This window comes from Alexandromys fortis, unplaced genomic scaffold, assembly GCF_014885135.2.
Source record: "Alexandromys fortis isolate MF-2015 unplaced genomic scaffold, M_Fortis_MF-2015_v1.1 scaffold_258, whole genome shotgun sequence".
NCBI lineage: Eukaryota > Metazoa > Chordata > Mammalia > Rodentia > Cricetidae > Alexandromys > Alexandromys fortis.
This window is the reverse complement of record NW_026068132.1, coordinates 458,161-474,508: the sequence shown is the minus strand read 5'-3', so window position 1 is coordinate 474,508 and position 16,348 is coordinate 458,161. Positions and strand designations below refer to the sequence as shown.

General features: G+C 46.6%; 1 protein-coding gene across 4 annotated transcripts in view; it reads left to right on the top strand.

Moving 5' to 3' along the window:
* The first annotated feature begins 307 nt into the window (after positions 1-307).
* The window catches only part of Slc7a8 (solute carrier family 7 member 8), a 59,635-nt gene continuing 43,594 nt past the window's right edge, over positions 308-16,348 (top strand). The window contains exons 1-2 of one of the 4 annotated variants that reach the window (XM_050126224.1): positions 308-678; positions 1,089-1,275. In XM_050126224.1, coding sequence (XP_049982181.1) covers positions 1,119-1,275 — 157 coding nt within the window. In that variant the 5' untranslated portion in view covers positions 308-678; positions 1,089-1,118. Of the gene's footprint in view, positions 1,276-16,348 lie in introns of all 4 variants that reach the window. The other 3 variants (XM_050126223.1, XM_050126222.1, XM_050126221.1) reach the window with 3 other exon arrangements.

Genomic DNA, 16,348 nt, shown 5'->3' with positions numbered 1-16,348 from the left:
CACCTCATGGGCCAGTTTATTTCTGAAGGCAGCAAAAGCCTGCAAAACCGTGGCATTACAGAGCTCAGAAATGCTGTGCGACCTGATGCAGCCTTGGCCAGTGACTTCTTCCTGCGGCCGACCCTTCCCTCGCTTCCACTAGGAGGAAAAAGATAGAAATGTTTTAAACCATTTTCTCCGTGATCTTTGCGGGGGGGGGGGGGAGACTAATATTTAAATAGAAGGGGGGAGGAGATGCGGCTGAGGATGGCGAGGAGGTGGGGGCGGAGCCTCGCGGCCGCAAATAATCACCGGCCGCCGCTGAAAGGGAAGGAAGGACATTCGCAAACGCAGCAGCCACTCTGCCGGCACCAGCGATGGGGCTGTTTGAGGCTTGAGCACCGAGCTCAGACCGGAGAAGGGCGAGAAGGGCCAACCACAGCAGGTGGAAATCCGATCCAGAGCCAAGGAGCGAGAAGAAAGTACCTGAGCACGGCTCCTCCTCCACCCCTTCGGCTAGCGAGAACTACTTTTACCCTCATCGTAAAAGAGAGACTGAGGGAAGGTGAAGGCGATCTGTTTATTAGAAGGGCTTCAGAGAATCCCGAACAGGGCAAGCCGCCGCCCGGTACACCGAGCAGAGCCATCCTGGGCTTCTGAAGATAAACCTTTTCCGGAGAATCCCAGCTGGAGTCGCTGGTACAGTTCTATTTTTGTATTTAAATAGATATGCTCTTTGCCTCCCCTTTTTTGTTTGTTTGTTTGGTTGGTTGGTTTGGGGGATTTTTTTTATTTTTATTTTTATTTTTTTGTTTTTTTGGAGACAGGGTTTCTCTGTAGCGGCTGACCTCGAACTCAGAGATCCGCCCGCCTCTGCCTCCTGAGTGCCGGTCACCTCCCTTTTAAAAACACGGCCCTTTCTGGTAGCAGGAGTGACACGTGTCAGTACAGAGTGGGAATATTTGCTGCTCTCTCTCATTTGCTGTCACTTTTAGAGGGTAGGCGCGCTCTCTGTTTCTGAAAAGGGCGTTTTAATTGGGAACTCTTTTTCCACGTATCTATACATTTACACGCACAAGAAGCGGTTAGAAAGAGACAGCTCCTTTTAGCTGGTGGAGATCCGAACCCTACGGAGAAAGATGGAAAAGGGGGCCCGACAACGAAACAACCCTGCGAAGAACCCCCCGGGTGGGAGCAGCTCAGACACCAGCCCTCAGGCCGAGGCTGACTCGGGAAGCAGCGGCGTGGCCCTGAAGAAAGAGATCGGATTGGTCAGCGCCTGTGGTATCATTGTAGGTGAGTCCAGGTCCTCTACGACCACAGCACCACCCCATCCCCTCTCCCGGGGTCTTCCGTGGGACATTAACCCCTCCATGGCTTTGCTTTATCTAAGACCTGTGTTGTCCCCCACCTGCGCTGGCCAAGTCACTGGTCAAGAGCTGTGGGAGAGTGATGTCTGTCATACATGGATGGCCTCAGCCAAGCCAGGCAGAGCGGTGCTTTCCTCAGAACAGAACACAAAGAGTTCAGGAACCAGACTGGCCCTGCGTCCCAAGCATCGCCTGGGAATTCGTTTAAAGTGTAACAAATTCTTTCCGGCTTGTCCCTAGGCAGTTCCGATCCAGGAGATCCTAATTCAGGCTGAGACTAGATTTTTAACTAGCGTTTAGCAGCCACCCACAGCGGGCTGTGCACCCGCTTTGGGTGCATATTTAGTATTCTGTTGTCAGCGTGTCGTGCAAATAGCAAAAACAGTAATAACACTGCTCTAACTCTGTAGGCTGGTCCCTCTGATGTAGCCCTTGTACAGCAGATGCCGCAGGGCTGTTCTTCCTGTCTCATAGATGGGGAAAATATGGAAGGGGAACCAGCTGGTTGGACTATGTTCTTCTCTATCTAAGTGGAGTTTGCCGTTTCTCTGGTTGCCTAGTGGGAGGCACCTGTGCTTTGACGCCCACAGAAGACCCTGTGAGGTTCTCGGAAGGGATTGGAGTAACTAGAGTGTGGGTTAGAGAAGGAACTGAGGAGGGAAGCATGTGTTCCGGCATGGAAGCTCTTCAGGAGAAGAGCCTGGGCTGTTCTGAGAGTGCCGGTCTAGGTCTCTCTTCCCAACAGCTCTTGTGCAAGGCACGGGCTTCCAGAGACAACTCCATGCTTCACAGACATTCTTGTCTTTGTAAGGAAGCCCAGAAGTTGAACACTAGGCAGTGGCTTGTCACGGTCTTCTTCCTCCAAAGATGGGGCTTTAGGCTGCTGTCTTTGGCCGAGGGCCTCTTCCCAGGGAGAGGTCCTCTCAGCCTCAGAGGTACCGGTGCTGTGTCTCCTGGAGTTCCTGTGTACTTGTCCTGAAGGTGTACAGTGTCTTGCTGCCGTGAGTTAGTTTCTCTGGATGGCGCATGGCACGGCGTTCCACGAACCGCTCGGGGACATTTGGCTTCAGAGCCAGAGTGACACTGGAGAGCATCCTTGAAGTCAAATAAAATCACTGCAGTATTTAGATAATCCTCTTCACCTCTCCACCCCGACTTCAGGGACCGTGTTCGTGTCCTCTCCAACCCCTTTTCAAAACGAACTGTTACCTAATTACTCTAAGAACTGGCAGTTATAAAAAACAATGTTGTGAGGGAACAGTTCCGTAAACAATTAGTCACGGTTTTTCTTGTTATAGTTTATGTTTCTTTTACTTTCCTTTATCTGAATTGCTCCTAAAAAAATATAAATTCAACCTGGTACTCAATCTGTATAGCGCATACCAATTTAAGGTCTATAAATAGGCCAGAGGCTGCTACGTCTTTCATCGATTTGACTGATAGGATTAGCATCCCCCCCCCCTTGGGAAGTGTCTGATTCATACAGAGATGTTCACACACACTCACAACCTTTTTCTTCCAGATTCTGCTTTGCTTACTCATCCCCCAATATATAGAGGTTTTCATAGATGGAGAATATTTTCCTATATAATAAGGTTTGGGGTGTGTATGTGTTTTAATTTTTTTCTAAATTTTTTTTAGTATTTTTTTCTAATGAGCATGTTCGGGTATAATAAGTACCGTTTCAGGGTGGATGTTACTGCTCTATCCACAGCCCAATGTGTGACTCTGTAGTGAGAGAGGAAAGGGCTCCTCCCGATGACAAGAAGATTGACAAATCTGGCCCAAATACTCCAGGTGATTTTAGGGAAGTCAGGATGTCTTTCTAGAGTGTTAGAATCATTTTGCCTTCACTCAAGATAAGCTGAGAAAGAGTTTTCTTCTTAAGGATGACATGGGACAAAATCTTTTCTCTGTTCCCCCAAGTGAAGAGAAGGTGGGTTTTGTCCTCTTCTGGATGGGTTTCCAAGTGGACGATAACAATTCAGTTGTTTTCAAGGCCAAGTGCAAACATAAGAGATTGTATTTTCCGTTCCCTGTAATCCGGTGCTCAGAATTACCACGGGTGGAAGAAAGATAATTGAAGTGATTTGAAAAGACACAGGAAAAACTGGGGAGATGGCTCCGTGGCTAAGAGCACTTGTTGCTCTTCCAAGAGGACCCAGGTTCAGTTCTCAGCAACCACGTGGTGGCTCACAACCATCTGTAACTCCAGGTACAGGACACCTGACACCCCTTTCTGACCCCCATGGGCGTCATAAAAGCTGGCAAAACGTATGCACACAAAACCAATAAACCTAAAACAGGTTTGTTGTTTGTTTTAGAATACACACTGCTCTTGCAGAGGACTTGGGTTTCGTTCCCTGTACCACACTGGGCATCTCACAGCCCCTGCAATCCCGGTTCCACGGGATCCAACATCCTCTTCTAGCACCCAAGGGCACCGGGCATGCATGCAGTGCATATGGCTTCATGCCTGCAGCCAACCACATGAAATAGAAATAAATCATTTTAATTTATTATTTTGTGTGTATAGGTGCTTTGCTTGCATGTATATTTCACACATCTGTGGTGTCTATGGAGGCCATAAGAGGGTATTGGAGTTACTGATAGTTGTGAGTCACCATGTAGTGTTGAGAATTGAACCCAGGTCCTCTGGAAGAGCAACCAATGCTCTGAAACTCTGAGCCATCATCTCTCCAGTCCCCAAATAAATCTCTTTAAAAGAGAAGTGAGTAATAACCAGGTGGTGGAGGCACACAACTTTAACCCCAGCACTCAGGAGGCAGAGGCAGGCAGATCTCTGTGAGTTCGAGGCCAGCCTGGTCTACAGAGTGAGTTCCAGGATAGCCAGGACTGTTACACAGAGAAACCCTGTCTCAAAAAACCAGAAAGAAAAGAACCAAGTAATTTCCTAAGTGAATCAGATTCTATGTGGGAGATCAGCATGCGCCTTGGATCTGTTTCATGTCCTGCTGGTTTCTAAAGGAATAAGTTAAAATATGTTTCATATAAGCTCATAAAACTTTATCCACAGTCACTATAGATGACTAGAAGTCACAGTTACGATGGGATGTAAGATGGACCAATAGACAGCCATGCTCTAAAGTTGTTTATGGTCAACTCGGGGTGATGCGATCCTTGTCCTTTAAGAGGGGAGCACCGACAATTAACAGTGGTGTAGTTATGCGGCATCTGGGGTAAAAGCAGGTGAAGTGGGGCAGTGGAAGAGGAGAGAAGGCCTCTTGGAGGACGTGGGGGAGGGGTAGTGAAGGCGATTCTTGGAGATTTTGTAAATAAAGGAATTTTGACACAGTTGTTTTCTTGCTGCTTGGCTGAAAACGGTCTGCTTGGAATGTTTTCCTGACTCAGGAGTGGGTTGGGAGGAAGGACTTCAGGGAGGGAGACAGAGATTTCAAGTAGTGGCTTAGTCTGTGATCCCGTCCCTTGGGAAGCAGAGGAAGGACTGTGGAGAGTTTGGGGCTAGGTACAGCTAAGTGAGGACCAGAGGGCAGGAGAGGAGAGAAGTCCTGTTCATCTCTGAATCCTCGGTGCAGCAGAGTGTCTAGTAAGAAACAGTCACTCGGGTGACTTGAAATGAGTTGACTCAGGAAGATAGCTGGGAGGAAACACTTGCAGGTCTATTGTGCGCAAGGCCGCAGGTTTGATCCCTGATCCCCCAGCCCAAAAGCATTTGTCTAAACCAGACATGATAGCACTTGACAGAGGTTAAGGAAATAGGGTCATGAGTTCAAGGGCAGTCTAGCTATGCATCAAAATTTTATCTCAAGAAAACAAAACAAAAAAAACAACCAAAAACCGTAAGCAATGGGCATTTACCTAAAAGACTGCTGGGAGCCTAGCTTGGCAAATTGTTAAGCTAGGATTAATTTCAACCACCTGGACAGTTGTTGCTTTTCAGTTTTTCTGGTTGTTGCCAGTGGTGGCCCTAAGAGATCTAATACTGAGCCACACTTTATCCTGGTCCTAACTGTCAGGCTATTGCCTTCAGGTGTGCTGGTCAAGGGCCCTCGTGGTGGCAGGTGCACTGTGGATGTAAACTCCCCCTAAACCTAGAAGGGTGTGGGAACAGAAAAAGCGACTTGCTGATGATATCAAAACTCCCATTGACAGCCATTATTCAGTACACGCGCGATGCCAGGCACTCAGTATCTGTTCGTCCCTCACAATAACCTCCATGTGTCTGGCACATGTTATCTCTTCTCACAGATAAGGAAATGAAGGTTCAGAGGGATAAGCAGTCTGCCAAAGGTCATAAAAAGAAAATTTTTGGAGCTTCAAAATCTTAAGCATTATTATCTCTTCTTTCTATTTTCTCATTACGTGTGTGCATGTGTGTGTATGTGTGCGTGTGTGTGCGTGTATGCGTGCGTGTGTATGTGTGCGTGTACGTGCACACGTGTGTGTGCATGGGTGTGTGTACTACTCATGTGTATGCAGGTTGAGAACAACTTGGGGAAATTAGTTCTCTAATGCTACTCTATGCGTCCTAGAGATTGAACTCGGGTCATCAGGCTGGGTAACAAGTACAATCCCCCCACAGAGCGTCTCACCAGCCCTATTTCTATTATTGTACATCAGATGAGCGTTTTCCTTGAAAACCTCAGCAGGGGTCCTTATATGTATAGATAAAGCGTCATTGCTGCATTCCTATAGAGGAAAGTTCTAGTGTAAGGGATGCCGGGTGCAGCTGAGGGTGCGTGGAGGGAGGCCATGCCTCTGCTGCAGTTACAGGAACTCGGAGGATGCTCAGTTTGGGGTGGCTGCCCAACACAGGTCATGTTCTCATTAACTCCCTTCCTGGCCGTGTGAGGGATGGGTCTACAGAGTTACCCAATATCTAGGTAGCTTTATACCAGTGGTGTACTCAGGTACTTAGCTGGAAGAGGTGAGAGTTAGGCCTAAAATCAAACAAGCCAGCCACAGAGTGTAAGAAAAGTGTGTTTGTAATGTTTTCAGCATACTGTTTGTTCATAAGGGATATTTGCTGCGACAATCCCGGACTTAGGTTTAACTGCAGCACTGTCTCTCCACAGGTTCTTACTATGCAGCTGAGACATCTTTAAATTGGCCACTTAGCTGATCTAACTCAAACAATGCTTCTGCCGTAGCCTCCCAAGTTCTGGGGTTATAGGCATGTGCCACCACAACTAGCTAGTGTTTGTTTACTTGTTTGTTTGTGTTTGGTGGTAGTGGAAATACATACATACATGCATGCATAAATACATACATGCAAATGTGTATCTGTGTGTGGACCTGTGCATGCCAGTGCCTTCAGAGCCAGAAGAGTATCAGACAGCTTGGAGCCGGAGCTGTGAGCCACCCAACACGAGTGCTAGGAACAGAATTCTGGTTCTGTGAAAGAGCAGTGTGCACTCTTACACGGCTAATCCAGCCTCTTTGTTTGGAGGGGACAAAGTTCCACTACGTCTGTCTAGTTGAGCTAGAAATCACTTGGTGATTGAAGGTAGCCTCCAACTTTAAACATGTGCCACCATCCAATAATTCTTTTGAGGCAGGGTCTCTCTAATTCAGGATGTCCTTGTAACTATGTAGCCCAGGCTAGCCACACACTAGTAGCAGTCTTACAACTACAGCCTCTCAAGCGCTGAGATTTCAGAGGCAAAGCACACATCTGACTTCTGTTTGTTTGGTTGCTTGTTTTTGAGGCAGGATATGTAGTATAGGTTGACCTAGGGCTAACTTCCTTTCTCAGCCTGCTAAAGGCTGGAATTAAAGTTACATGCCACCATACCCAGCTAGAACAGAATGATGTTTATTGAGCTCTTACTAAATCCCAGTTCCTGTGCTGTACGGTCTTTACAGATATTATCTTATTTAATCCTGTCAACAATCTTTGAAAGTATATGTTATAACTACTTTGAATATGGAAAAGTGGAGTCGTGGAGGTAATTTGCTGAGGACCGCACAGCTGGTAGCTGAAATGTCTGAGTCCAGAGCCATTTCTAACAATCCAGAGAGAGGGGAGGAGAGCTGGCTCGTGTCAGGTGGTCCTGGAGAGGGTCATGGAGGGGGGCTGCCCTGGGAGTGGGATGTGGAGAAACCATAGGTGGGCGACACTGAAAGCCTTTTCAGAATAGGAGTATCCGAGCCGAGTGTGTCAGCTCACACCTGTCGACTCAGTGCCTGGAAGGCTGAGGCAGGAGGATGCTAAATTCAAGGCCAGCCTGAACTACACAAGTGAAGCTGGGGGGGGGGGGCGAATCTAGAGAGAAAACAAATGTGTGTGAGCGAGGGGGAGGGGTGTAGTGGACTCCGCCCCTTCAGAAGAGCTTACAGTTTAGCCTCTAACGGCACAGATTAGTGTCTGATTCCAGAACCATTTCTTGAACGTTGACTAGAGGGAGCGAGTCTGAAAATGTACTTCTTAAGTTTATGTTCCATTTTTATAGAAGCCAGGGGACTATTAGGATTTGGTTCTTTCAGGATGGAAATATGTTAAAACTGTCATTGTTCTCAAAGAGAATCTGGGACAGAAGCCAGTTCAAAAGCATTTCAAAACAAACACATCTTGGTGAGTAGGAAAAGGTATAGCCAGCAGTATACTAGTCAGGAGTACCATCCCGCGAATGCGTTCCACTTGCCATGTGTAGAGTGCCCGGCAAGACCTTCAAGGAACCTTGCACAGTGGCACCAGGATAGAAATAAAGATTTCATGTAGGTAAATGAGCAGCTGATAGCAGAGATGGATGCCCACCTGGGTCCTCGAGCAATGCAGACATGCTCCCAGCATGGAGTACAAGGTGGCTGGGGCCAGGCATCCTGTTGCATGCTTCCTGCCTGCAGGAACTAGAGAGCTCAAGGGCAGTTTGTTTGAACTTGCAGCTCTCTGGCACAAATATGTTCCCTCTAAGGGCAGAGCTGTGCAGAATAAGGGACTAGCAGGAAATACTAGGAAAGAAACGTAGTACCCAGTAAAGATTTTTAAAAGTACGGGGACTAATTGCCTGAAATCCCAGCCCTTGGGAGGTAGAAGCAGGAAAGCAGTTACACTTCAGAGCCAGCCTGGTTCACATCATAGTAAACTTCAGAGCGCTTGGGACTATTTAGTAAGACCCTGTCTCCAAAAACAAAACAAATGACACTAAGTAGCAGACCTAAGAGCCCATTTCATTTCAGCATTGGTGACATAGCAGACATAAAAACACTGTGAGCAAATCAAATGACTGAGTCAGGGAGGTGGCGCCACACACAGACCAGACCTGCTCTTAAGGCTACTGATGTTTCTGCTTTCCTGGCAGAGCTAAGCCAGCAGTCTGTTCCCAACTCAACTGCTCAACTGAAAAAAAAAAAAAAAAGCTTCAGGAATTTCTGTTGTTGTTCTTCATGTTTTCTTGTTGTTACTGTGGGATGATGGGCAAGATCTCAAAATGCAGCCAGAAGCAGGCTGTTCCAGGAAAAGATTCTGATCTACAGAAAACAAGGACCATTTGGGAGCCCCGGGGAGCTAGAAACTGCTCTCTTCTGACCACCTCCCCTCCCAATTCCAGGGCTTGAACCCAGGACCTGCTCCGCCCTAGACAAGTGCTCTCCAACTGAGCTGTAGCCGCTGGCTCCCTTCTCTGAGTTTTAATTCCCTGCTGAGCTACATCTTATTGGCCTCCCAGAGCATGCCAACTGAGAGCTGTCTTCACCACACCCATCTCCGGGGACACCTGGCGATGGCAGCGTGCAGGCTGGAGCCCAGGGCTGCTAGGCATAGACGGGGGCTGCTCAGGGTTTTAACCGTGCTTGTGCATGATTAGGCCTTGTGCTGAGCACGGGCGAGTTTCATTTCTAGGAAGCAAAATCATCTCACAAGTCTATTCTGAGCTGTGTTATTTATAGAAGGGTTGAAGTTAGAGTTGAAAAGCTTTATCGATCGCCTCGTCCCTCACCCTTTGTCATGCTCACTGGTGTTCCCATTGGTTTGCTTTAAATATCTTCAGCATCAGCGTCGGTGACATCACTGCTGGGCTGACGGTCTCATAGTGTGCCTGCAGATGGATCAGATCTCAGGCAGAGCTGTCCATTGTTAAAGCTGGTGCGGCAGCCGGAGCAAGCGCTTCTCGTCTGTGTGCCTGGGAAGGTGCTTGCTCACACGTGGATACAAACGCTGCAGCTGCTTCTCCACAGTACAGGTGTGGGGTATGGTTAGCAAGAAATAACACAGGAACTTCAGGCTGCTTCAAGGAGGCATTTGGGAGCCAGGCATGGAGGCTCGTACCTGTCATCCTAGCACTTGGGAGGCTGGGCAGTAGGATCGCCACAAGAGTATAAAGCCATCCTGGACCATATGGCAAGACCCTGCCTCAAAATTAAGATATTTTAAAGAAAGTTTTGAAAAGTCTTTAGGCCCAGGCGCTGAAAATAGGAAGCTTAAGCCAAAAATGTCCAGGATTTGGATGAGTGTGTTGTAGAGCTTCAAAGAACATCAGAGATACAGCGGGAAAGGATGGGCTTTAGAGACGGTCTGGAGTTAGCAAAATGCTTCTCTGTGCATGATGTGTGTGTGTGCGCGCTGGTGTGTGTGTGTGACTCCGCGTGAACACAAGTGCATTCACGAGTGTGACTAGGGGCATGTGCATGTGGAGGTCCGAGGACAACCTTGGGTATCAATTCTGCCTTTTCACCTTTTCGGGTGTCTCTCTGTTGCTTGCCACTGTATATACCAGGCTAGTTGGTCCTTCCGACTTCTGGGGATTTTCTTGGCTCCACTTTCCCTCTCCGCACTAAAGATTAGTACAGACACGTGACTTTACATAGGTTCTGGGTATTTGAACACGGGTCTTCATGGTTTTGTGGCAAGTATTCTAACCACCAAGCCGTCTCTTCCACCCCCTATATACAACCTTTGTAACCTTTTTTGTACCTAAGTGGTAGGGTCTGTGAAACAGGGCCTCATGTATTCCAGGCTGGCCTCAAAGATACTATGTAATTCTGATCCTCCTGCCTCTGCCTCCCCAGGGTTGGGATTACAGGTGGTGACTATGGTGCCTGGCTTATGTGGTACTGGAAACCAAACTTAAAAGTTTTGTGCTTGCTGGATAAGCACTCTGCCACCTGCTACAGCCTCAGTCTTGTTCTTGTTGTTGTCGTCATTTTAAAATGCTGCCTGTTTATTTATTTATCTAGCTGTAAAGTGGGAATTTCTTTCCATCTTTTATTTTGTTTATTGTGCCCATGCTGCCTTGAAGTTACTAAGCAGCCACAGCCGGCCTTGAACTCCTGACCGCTCTCCTTCTGCCTCCCAGTTGCGGGGTTTACACGTGTGTGCCACCAAGCCTGGCCTAGTAGAGGTTCCTTGCAGAGTGCTAAGACAAACCTGTGCTCTGGTCTGTGTTCAGGGAAAGGCTTTGCTCTCTCACCCCAACCCACATCCACCATCCACTAACGCTAGTTCAGAAATGTGGGGTTCAGGGGTTCACTAGTCTGGGCCAGCTCGGCTCGGGCCGTGGCTAGTTAGCAGCCAGCCAGTTGCCCCTTTTTTTACTTTGTGAATTTGAGTGGCTTCCACAGAGGTGTGGATATCATCCTCTTTTCTTCACAAAGCTTTTCTTTTGCTTTGCTCTTTCTTCTCCTTTTATGTCTTAAAGCAATCTTTTTAAAAAATGTATGTGTGTGTTGCCTACTGGACACTGAGACTTGAACCTGGGTCTTCTGCAAGAACATGGCTCTTAATCACGGATCCATCTCTCCAGCCCTACGCTTTTGAATTTTTGTTTGTTTTGAGTCTCATTCACCTTTTGCCATGAAGGCTGGCCTGGAACTTGAGATCCTTCAGCCTTCGTTTTTCCTAGGTAGCCATCCATTCTAACATATCATTATAATCAAAATAACACAACTTCTGTTCAGCTTGATGTGTTAACTCTGTTTTCACCTGAACATCTTCATTCAATCCTTTCTGTTTTGAGACAAAACATTGCTATGTAGCCCTGGCTGGTCAGGAACTCACTGTGTGGAGGAGACTGACCTTTGCCTTCCTAGAACTGGAGTTACAGCTGTGGCCACCATACTTGGCCTCTTCACTCAGTTCTCCCTACCCCTCTCTTGGGGTGAGACAGAGTTTCTCTGTGTAGCCCTAGTTATTCTAGAACTCACACTGTAAACCAGCCTGGCCTCAAACTCAGAGATGCACCTGGCTCTACCTCCTGGGTGCTGGTATTAAAGCATGTACCACCATGCTCAGGCTTCATTCTGTTCTTGAGAGCAGAAGTTGATCTCACTTTCACATTCCTACAGATTTAGCATGTCATATGTGCTTAGAGTGTTTGCTAACTATTAGCAGCCCGTCAATCTTAAAACAAAAAAAAAATCAACAGGAGATCGAAAACTCTGTGGTAAAGCCTTGCCCAGCATGCACAGGGCCATGGACTTAGCCTCCACTGCTGGGGAGAAGTTATTTGATACTGCTGGGCTGTAGGTAGTTAAGATAGCTCAGAATGGTGGCCCACATATCTGATCCAAACGCTTAGGACGCAGTGCGGGCGGATCTCTGTGAGTTTGAGGCCAGCCTGGTCTACAGAGTGAGTTCCGGGACCACCAAGGCTATATATTGAGACCCTGTCTCAAAGCAAACAAACAAAAACAAAAAAGGAAGTGAAGACAGGAACTTAAGGTCATCCTTGACCACAGATTGAGTTCTAGGCTTGGGTAACCTAAGAGTCTGTCTCATAAAAATAGTTAAGATAAGGCTGGCAAGATACCCCAGTGGGTAAAGGCGCCTGCCCTCAAGTCTGGCAACCTGAGCTTGATCCCCAAACTCACACGTTAGAAGGGAAGAACCACCTCCTGAAGGTCATCCTCTGCCTTCAGCATGTGCCCCACGGCAAATGCACAGCAATGTGTGTGTACACACATTGCTGCCTCTTGGGCCAGATCTTTCTTTGTTCTGGGAGGCTCTCTAGTCACTGTGGGATCCTTATCAGCACCGTTGGCCTTTATACCCTGAGTTCCAGGAGTACCCTTACTCTAGTATGAAGACTAAGTGTGACTCCAGACATTACCAGTTGTTTCCTGGAGGTAGGAGCAAAATTGTCCCTGATTGAAACCCACCAAGGAAGGCAGAGAATGCTGCAGGTAGTGCGTGGGTCCCTGATAGGAACCAGTGGGGGTTCAGCTCTGTAGCCCCTAGGGCCATAATTCTTGTCTTTCAGTAATTGGTGGGTGGTGATTGGCCCCATCTAGTTCATTAAAGGGCCATGTATGAACAAGTACTTCCCAATTACCTTTCAAGGCAAACATGTAGAGAGTGGGCGATCAATAAATACTTCTTGAGATGCAATTACCTGTGGCCCGGCCCTCTGCAGCCTCGAAAAATTATACCTGGACAAGCAGACAGCTGAATCAGAGCATGCTTCGTGGTCTTGGCTGTACAGTGCTGTTTGGTAGCCAAACCGCCAAAGCCAATCTATTGCGTTCGTCTCAGGCTGGACGCTGTCTCTACTGGTACAAATACTAGTGATTATTATTATTTTAGCGTTTCATGGATTAGAGAGTGTCTTACATAGATGTAGGCTGCCTTGATCCCCACAGCGGGGCAGGTAGGGCGAGAACTGTTACTCCCAGTGTGAACATGAAGGAAATGAATCTTAGAAAAACTGGAGTCTCGTGGCCTGTGAGTGGGGAGGGCTGTGGCTCCTCCAACCCCGAGTCTGCCGGCCTCTGTAGTAAGGGATCCAGAACAGCAGCGGCGGGGATACTGTCCGCATTTCTAATCTTTGTTATGCAACCGAACAGGGCCTGTATCAGGGTCTTGGCCTGCTCCCACTCCCACAGAAGCTGTCTGTCCAGTCCTGATGGGAATGTGTGTCCAGGGCTCACTGTGTGTGAGAAAGAGGATCAAAGCCTGACCCCACTTCCACACCATTCCCCAGGTCCTAAAGTGCTGGTGTTCCCCTCCTCCCCACCCACTGGAGAAGTACAAATCACGTTCCCTTCAGCTTTCTCTGCAGTCATAGCATTGGCTCAGCCTCTGTCTGATACCCTGCAGGAAGCTGTGGCTGGACTTGCAGACTGGCATGGGTAAGGTCTTTGGATCTAAGTCTTCTGGACATTGCAAGTCTGTAATTTCTCTTCTTAGAAAATTCTTTGAAGGCTACGACATTCTAGTATGAACAAGCCTGGGTGTGAGTAATGCCATAATGGGGGTCACATGGGTGTTGGCACCCGGAAAGGGGAGTTAGTGATTATTCACAGCAAATGTGGATATTCTCAGTTCTGGCAGTTTTCCTATGAAGACTTGCCCACTGACACAACTTGGCCTCTTTCTTAATGAAACAGTTTGCATGGTTTTTCTTTGACAGAACAAGTCAAGCTAAGCCTCATTGTCCAGGCATCCTAAACTGCAGCTTTTACCAAAGATCTGCCGATGATTGCTGTGTTAACAAGTGTGGGTGGAAGCAAGCAGGATTAAAACCCTGACCTCAGGCACCTTGGCACTACCAGACAGGCATGCATACATCGCATTCTTCTTTGGTTTTGTTTTGTTTTGTCTTGTTTTTTGAGACAGGATTTCCAGATGTATCTGTGTATCCCTGGCTGTCCTAGAACTCACTTTGTAGACCAGGCTGGCCTTGAACTCAAAGATCCACTTGTCTCTGCCTCTGAAGTGCTGGGGTCAAAGAATGTGCACCACCATGCCCAACATGGATCACATTTTTGAATGACCTTCTAGACCAGCAGTTCTGTGAATCAAGACCCCTTTGAGGGTTGAATGACCCTTTCACAGGGGTTTCCTAAGACCATTAGAAAACACGGATATTGACATTATGATTCATAACAATAGCAAAATTATGGTTATGAAGTAGCAATGAAAGCAGTTTTGTGGTTAGGGGTTACCACCATAATCCCCCAACATGAGGAACTGTTTTAGACAATGGGTCTAAGAGTAAAACAAGGGAGGAAAGTAAAATCCCCACAGAAGTCAGCTTCCTTCCTCTATATCAAGAAAGACTCAAACCAAGGTGGAAAAGCTCTTTTTCTAGTTCTCCTGTCTGGAGCCTCCTAAAGGCCCCGAGGCCACACTGTGCAGAGGGTGCTGATGCCTGAGGAGAAGCAGCGTAGAGTCTGGAGGACACCCTGGGCCTGACTTTCAATGACTCAGCTTCTCCACCAGCCCGAGCTGCTTACAAAACATTTGACTTTGACAGAGTCACTTTCTCTCTCTCTTTCTGAGCCTCCATTTTTACAATAATAAATAAGAATGGTCATCTCAGGAAGACCAGATATTAGTGTTTTTAAGAAAGCAATTCTGAGAGTCAAGGTACTTAGCACATGTCCTTAAATCACCACTACAGATGATAGAACTGAACCAAGGGGAGGAGGTCTAATCTGCCTTCCACCTCTCTATAACACCAACTCCCATTTGCTGCCCAATGGAGCATGTAAGGATGGTCCTAACATATGTGGGAAAGTCTTATTTTCACAAGTACTTGAAGCAGGGTCAGAAGATATAGCCTTCAACCCAGACACTACTAAGTCAGTAGTGAGGTGAGGCCTCTCTAACAGTCTTTTCTGTGCTTCCAGTCAACTCCCAATTAATGACACTGAGACTTCCTACTAATTATGAAAGCTCTGCCTATAGCTCAGACTTATTCCTAACTAGCTCTTTTTTTCCTGTCTCTACTCCATTTTATTGTGACTTATTTTTAGGTGTGTGTGTGGGGGGTCTCGCTATGTAGTTCAGATTAGCCTTATAGTCCAGGCTAGCTCCACATCTCTAGAGTGCTAAGATTACAGGGTGTGCCTCCATTTACAGTTTAAGTGATGTGGGAGATCAAACCCAGAGATTTAGCCACACTAGACAAGTATTCTACAAATGGAGCTACATCCCAGCCCTCCTAACTAGCTCTTATAACTTAAATTAACCCATTTATATGAATCTATGTTCTATTACATGGCTTTACCTCTCTTCCATCTTGTACCTCCTGTTTCCTCTCTGTGTCTCCTGGCTTCCTTCCTGCCTAGATTCCTCCTCCTCTTTCTTTCTCTCCCAGAAAGTCCTACCTATCTTTCCTGCCTAGCTATTGGTTGTTCAGCTTTTTCATTACACCAATCACAGCAGTACAACAGCAATACACCTTCACACAGTGTACAAATATCCCACAACATTCCCCCCTTTTGTCTAAATAAAAAGGAAATAGTTTAACGCTAACATAGTAAAACTATATACAATAAGAACAAGTATCAGGTAAGAATTACATTCACAATGTCCAGTTCATTTGTATTTGGCAAATTCAGAGAAAGTACTGTATTATCTATCCTATCTTAGGGAGTCCAAAGTTTTATACCTAAACCATTTTCTAGCATAACTTGTATTATCATCTACAAAAGATCTTTTTAGGCCTTAAAACATCCTTTTTAGACAAACAACTTAAGCTTTTATGTTTCTCAACCTTATAAACTTTGCATCGCTTATGTAAGCTTCTTTTCTGAATTTGGTAACAAGGAAAACTGTAACTATTACTATCTTGTCTTCAACCCCATCAAAGACCCAAGAAGGATATACTATTATCTGAGTAAACTGGAAGTGCCAAGCAAGCAACTTCCAAATCTATAGCAATGACAGAAATAGCTGACCATCTGGACAGCTACTCAAGATTCCGCTGCACCATCGGGGCATCCATCTTCAGCCTACAGACCTAGAATATCTGAAAGATTTTTTGTGAACCAGGAAGTTTTTGAAAGACTGTCCTACATGGTCTTGGTGAAGTTTGGCACTCACCTTCTTCTGTGTCCTGTCTGTCTAATTTGGACAGCATACTGTCAGCGATCAAGACAAGGACAGGTTGTTTTTTTTTTTTGTTGTTTTTTTGTTTTTGTTTTTGTTTTTGTTTTTGTTTTTTGCCAAGTGGCTAACTTTACTACAATAAAAGCAAACTCCATATGGAGGTTCTTTGATGCCCATCATTCTTTTTGAAGTAAATTGGTGCTGCCAGGAGTAGATGTGTCACTATCAAGAAAGGCCCTATGCTATC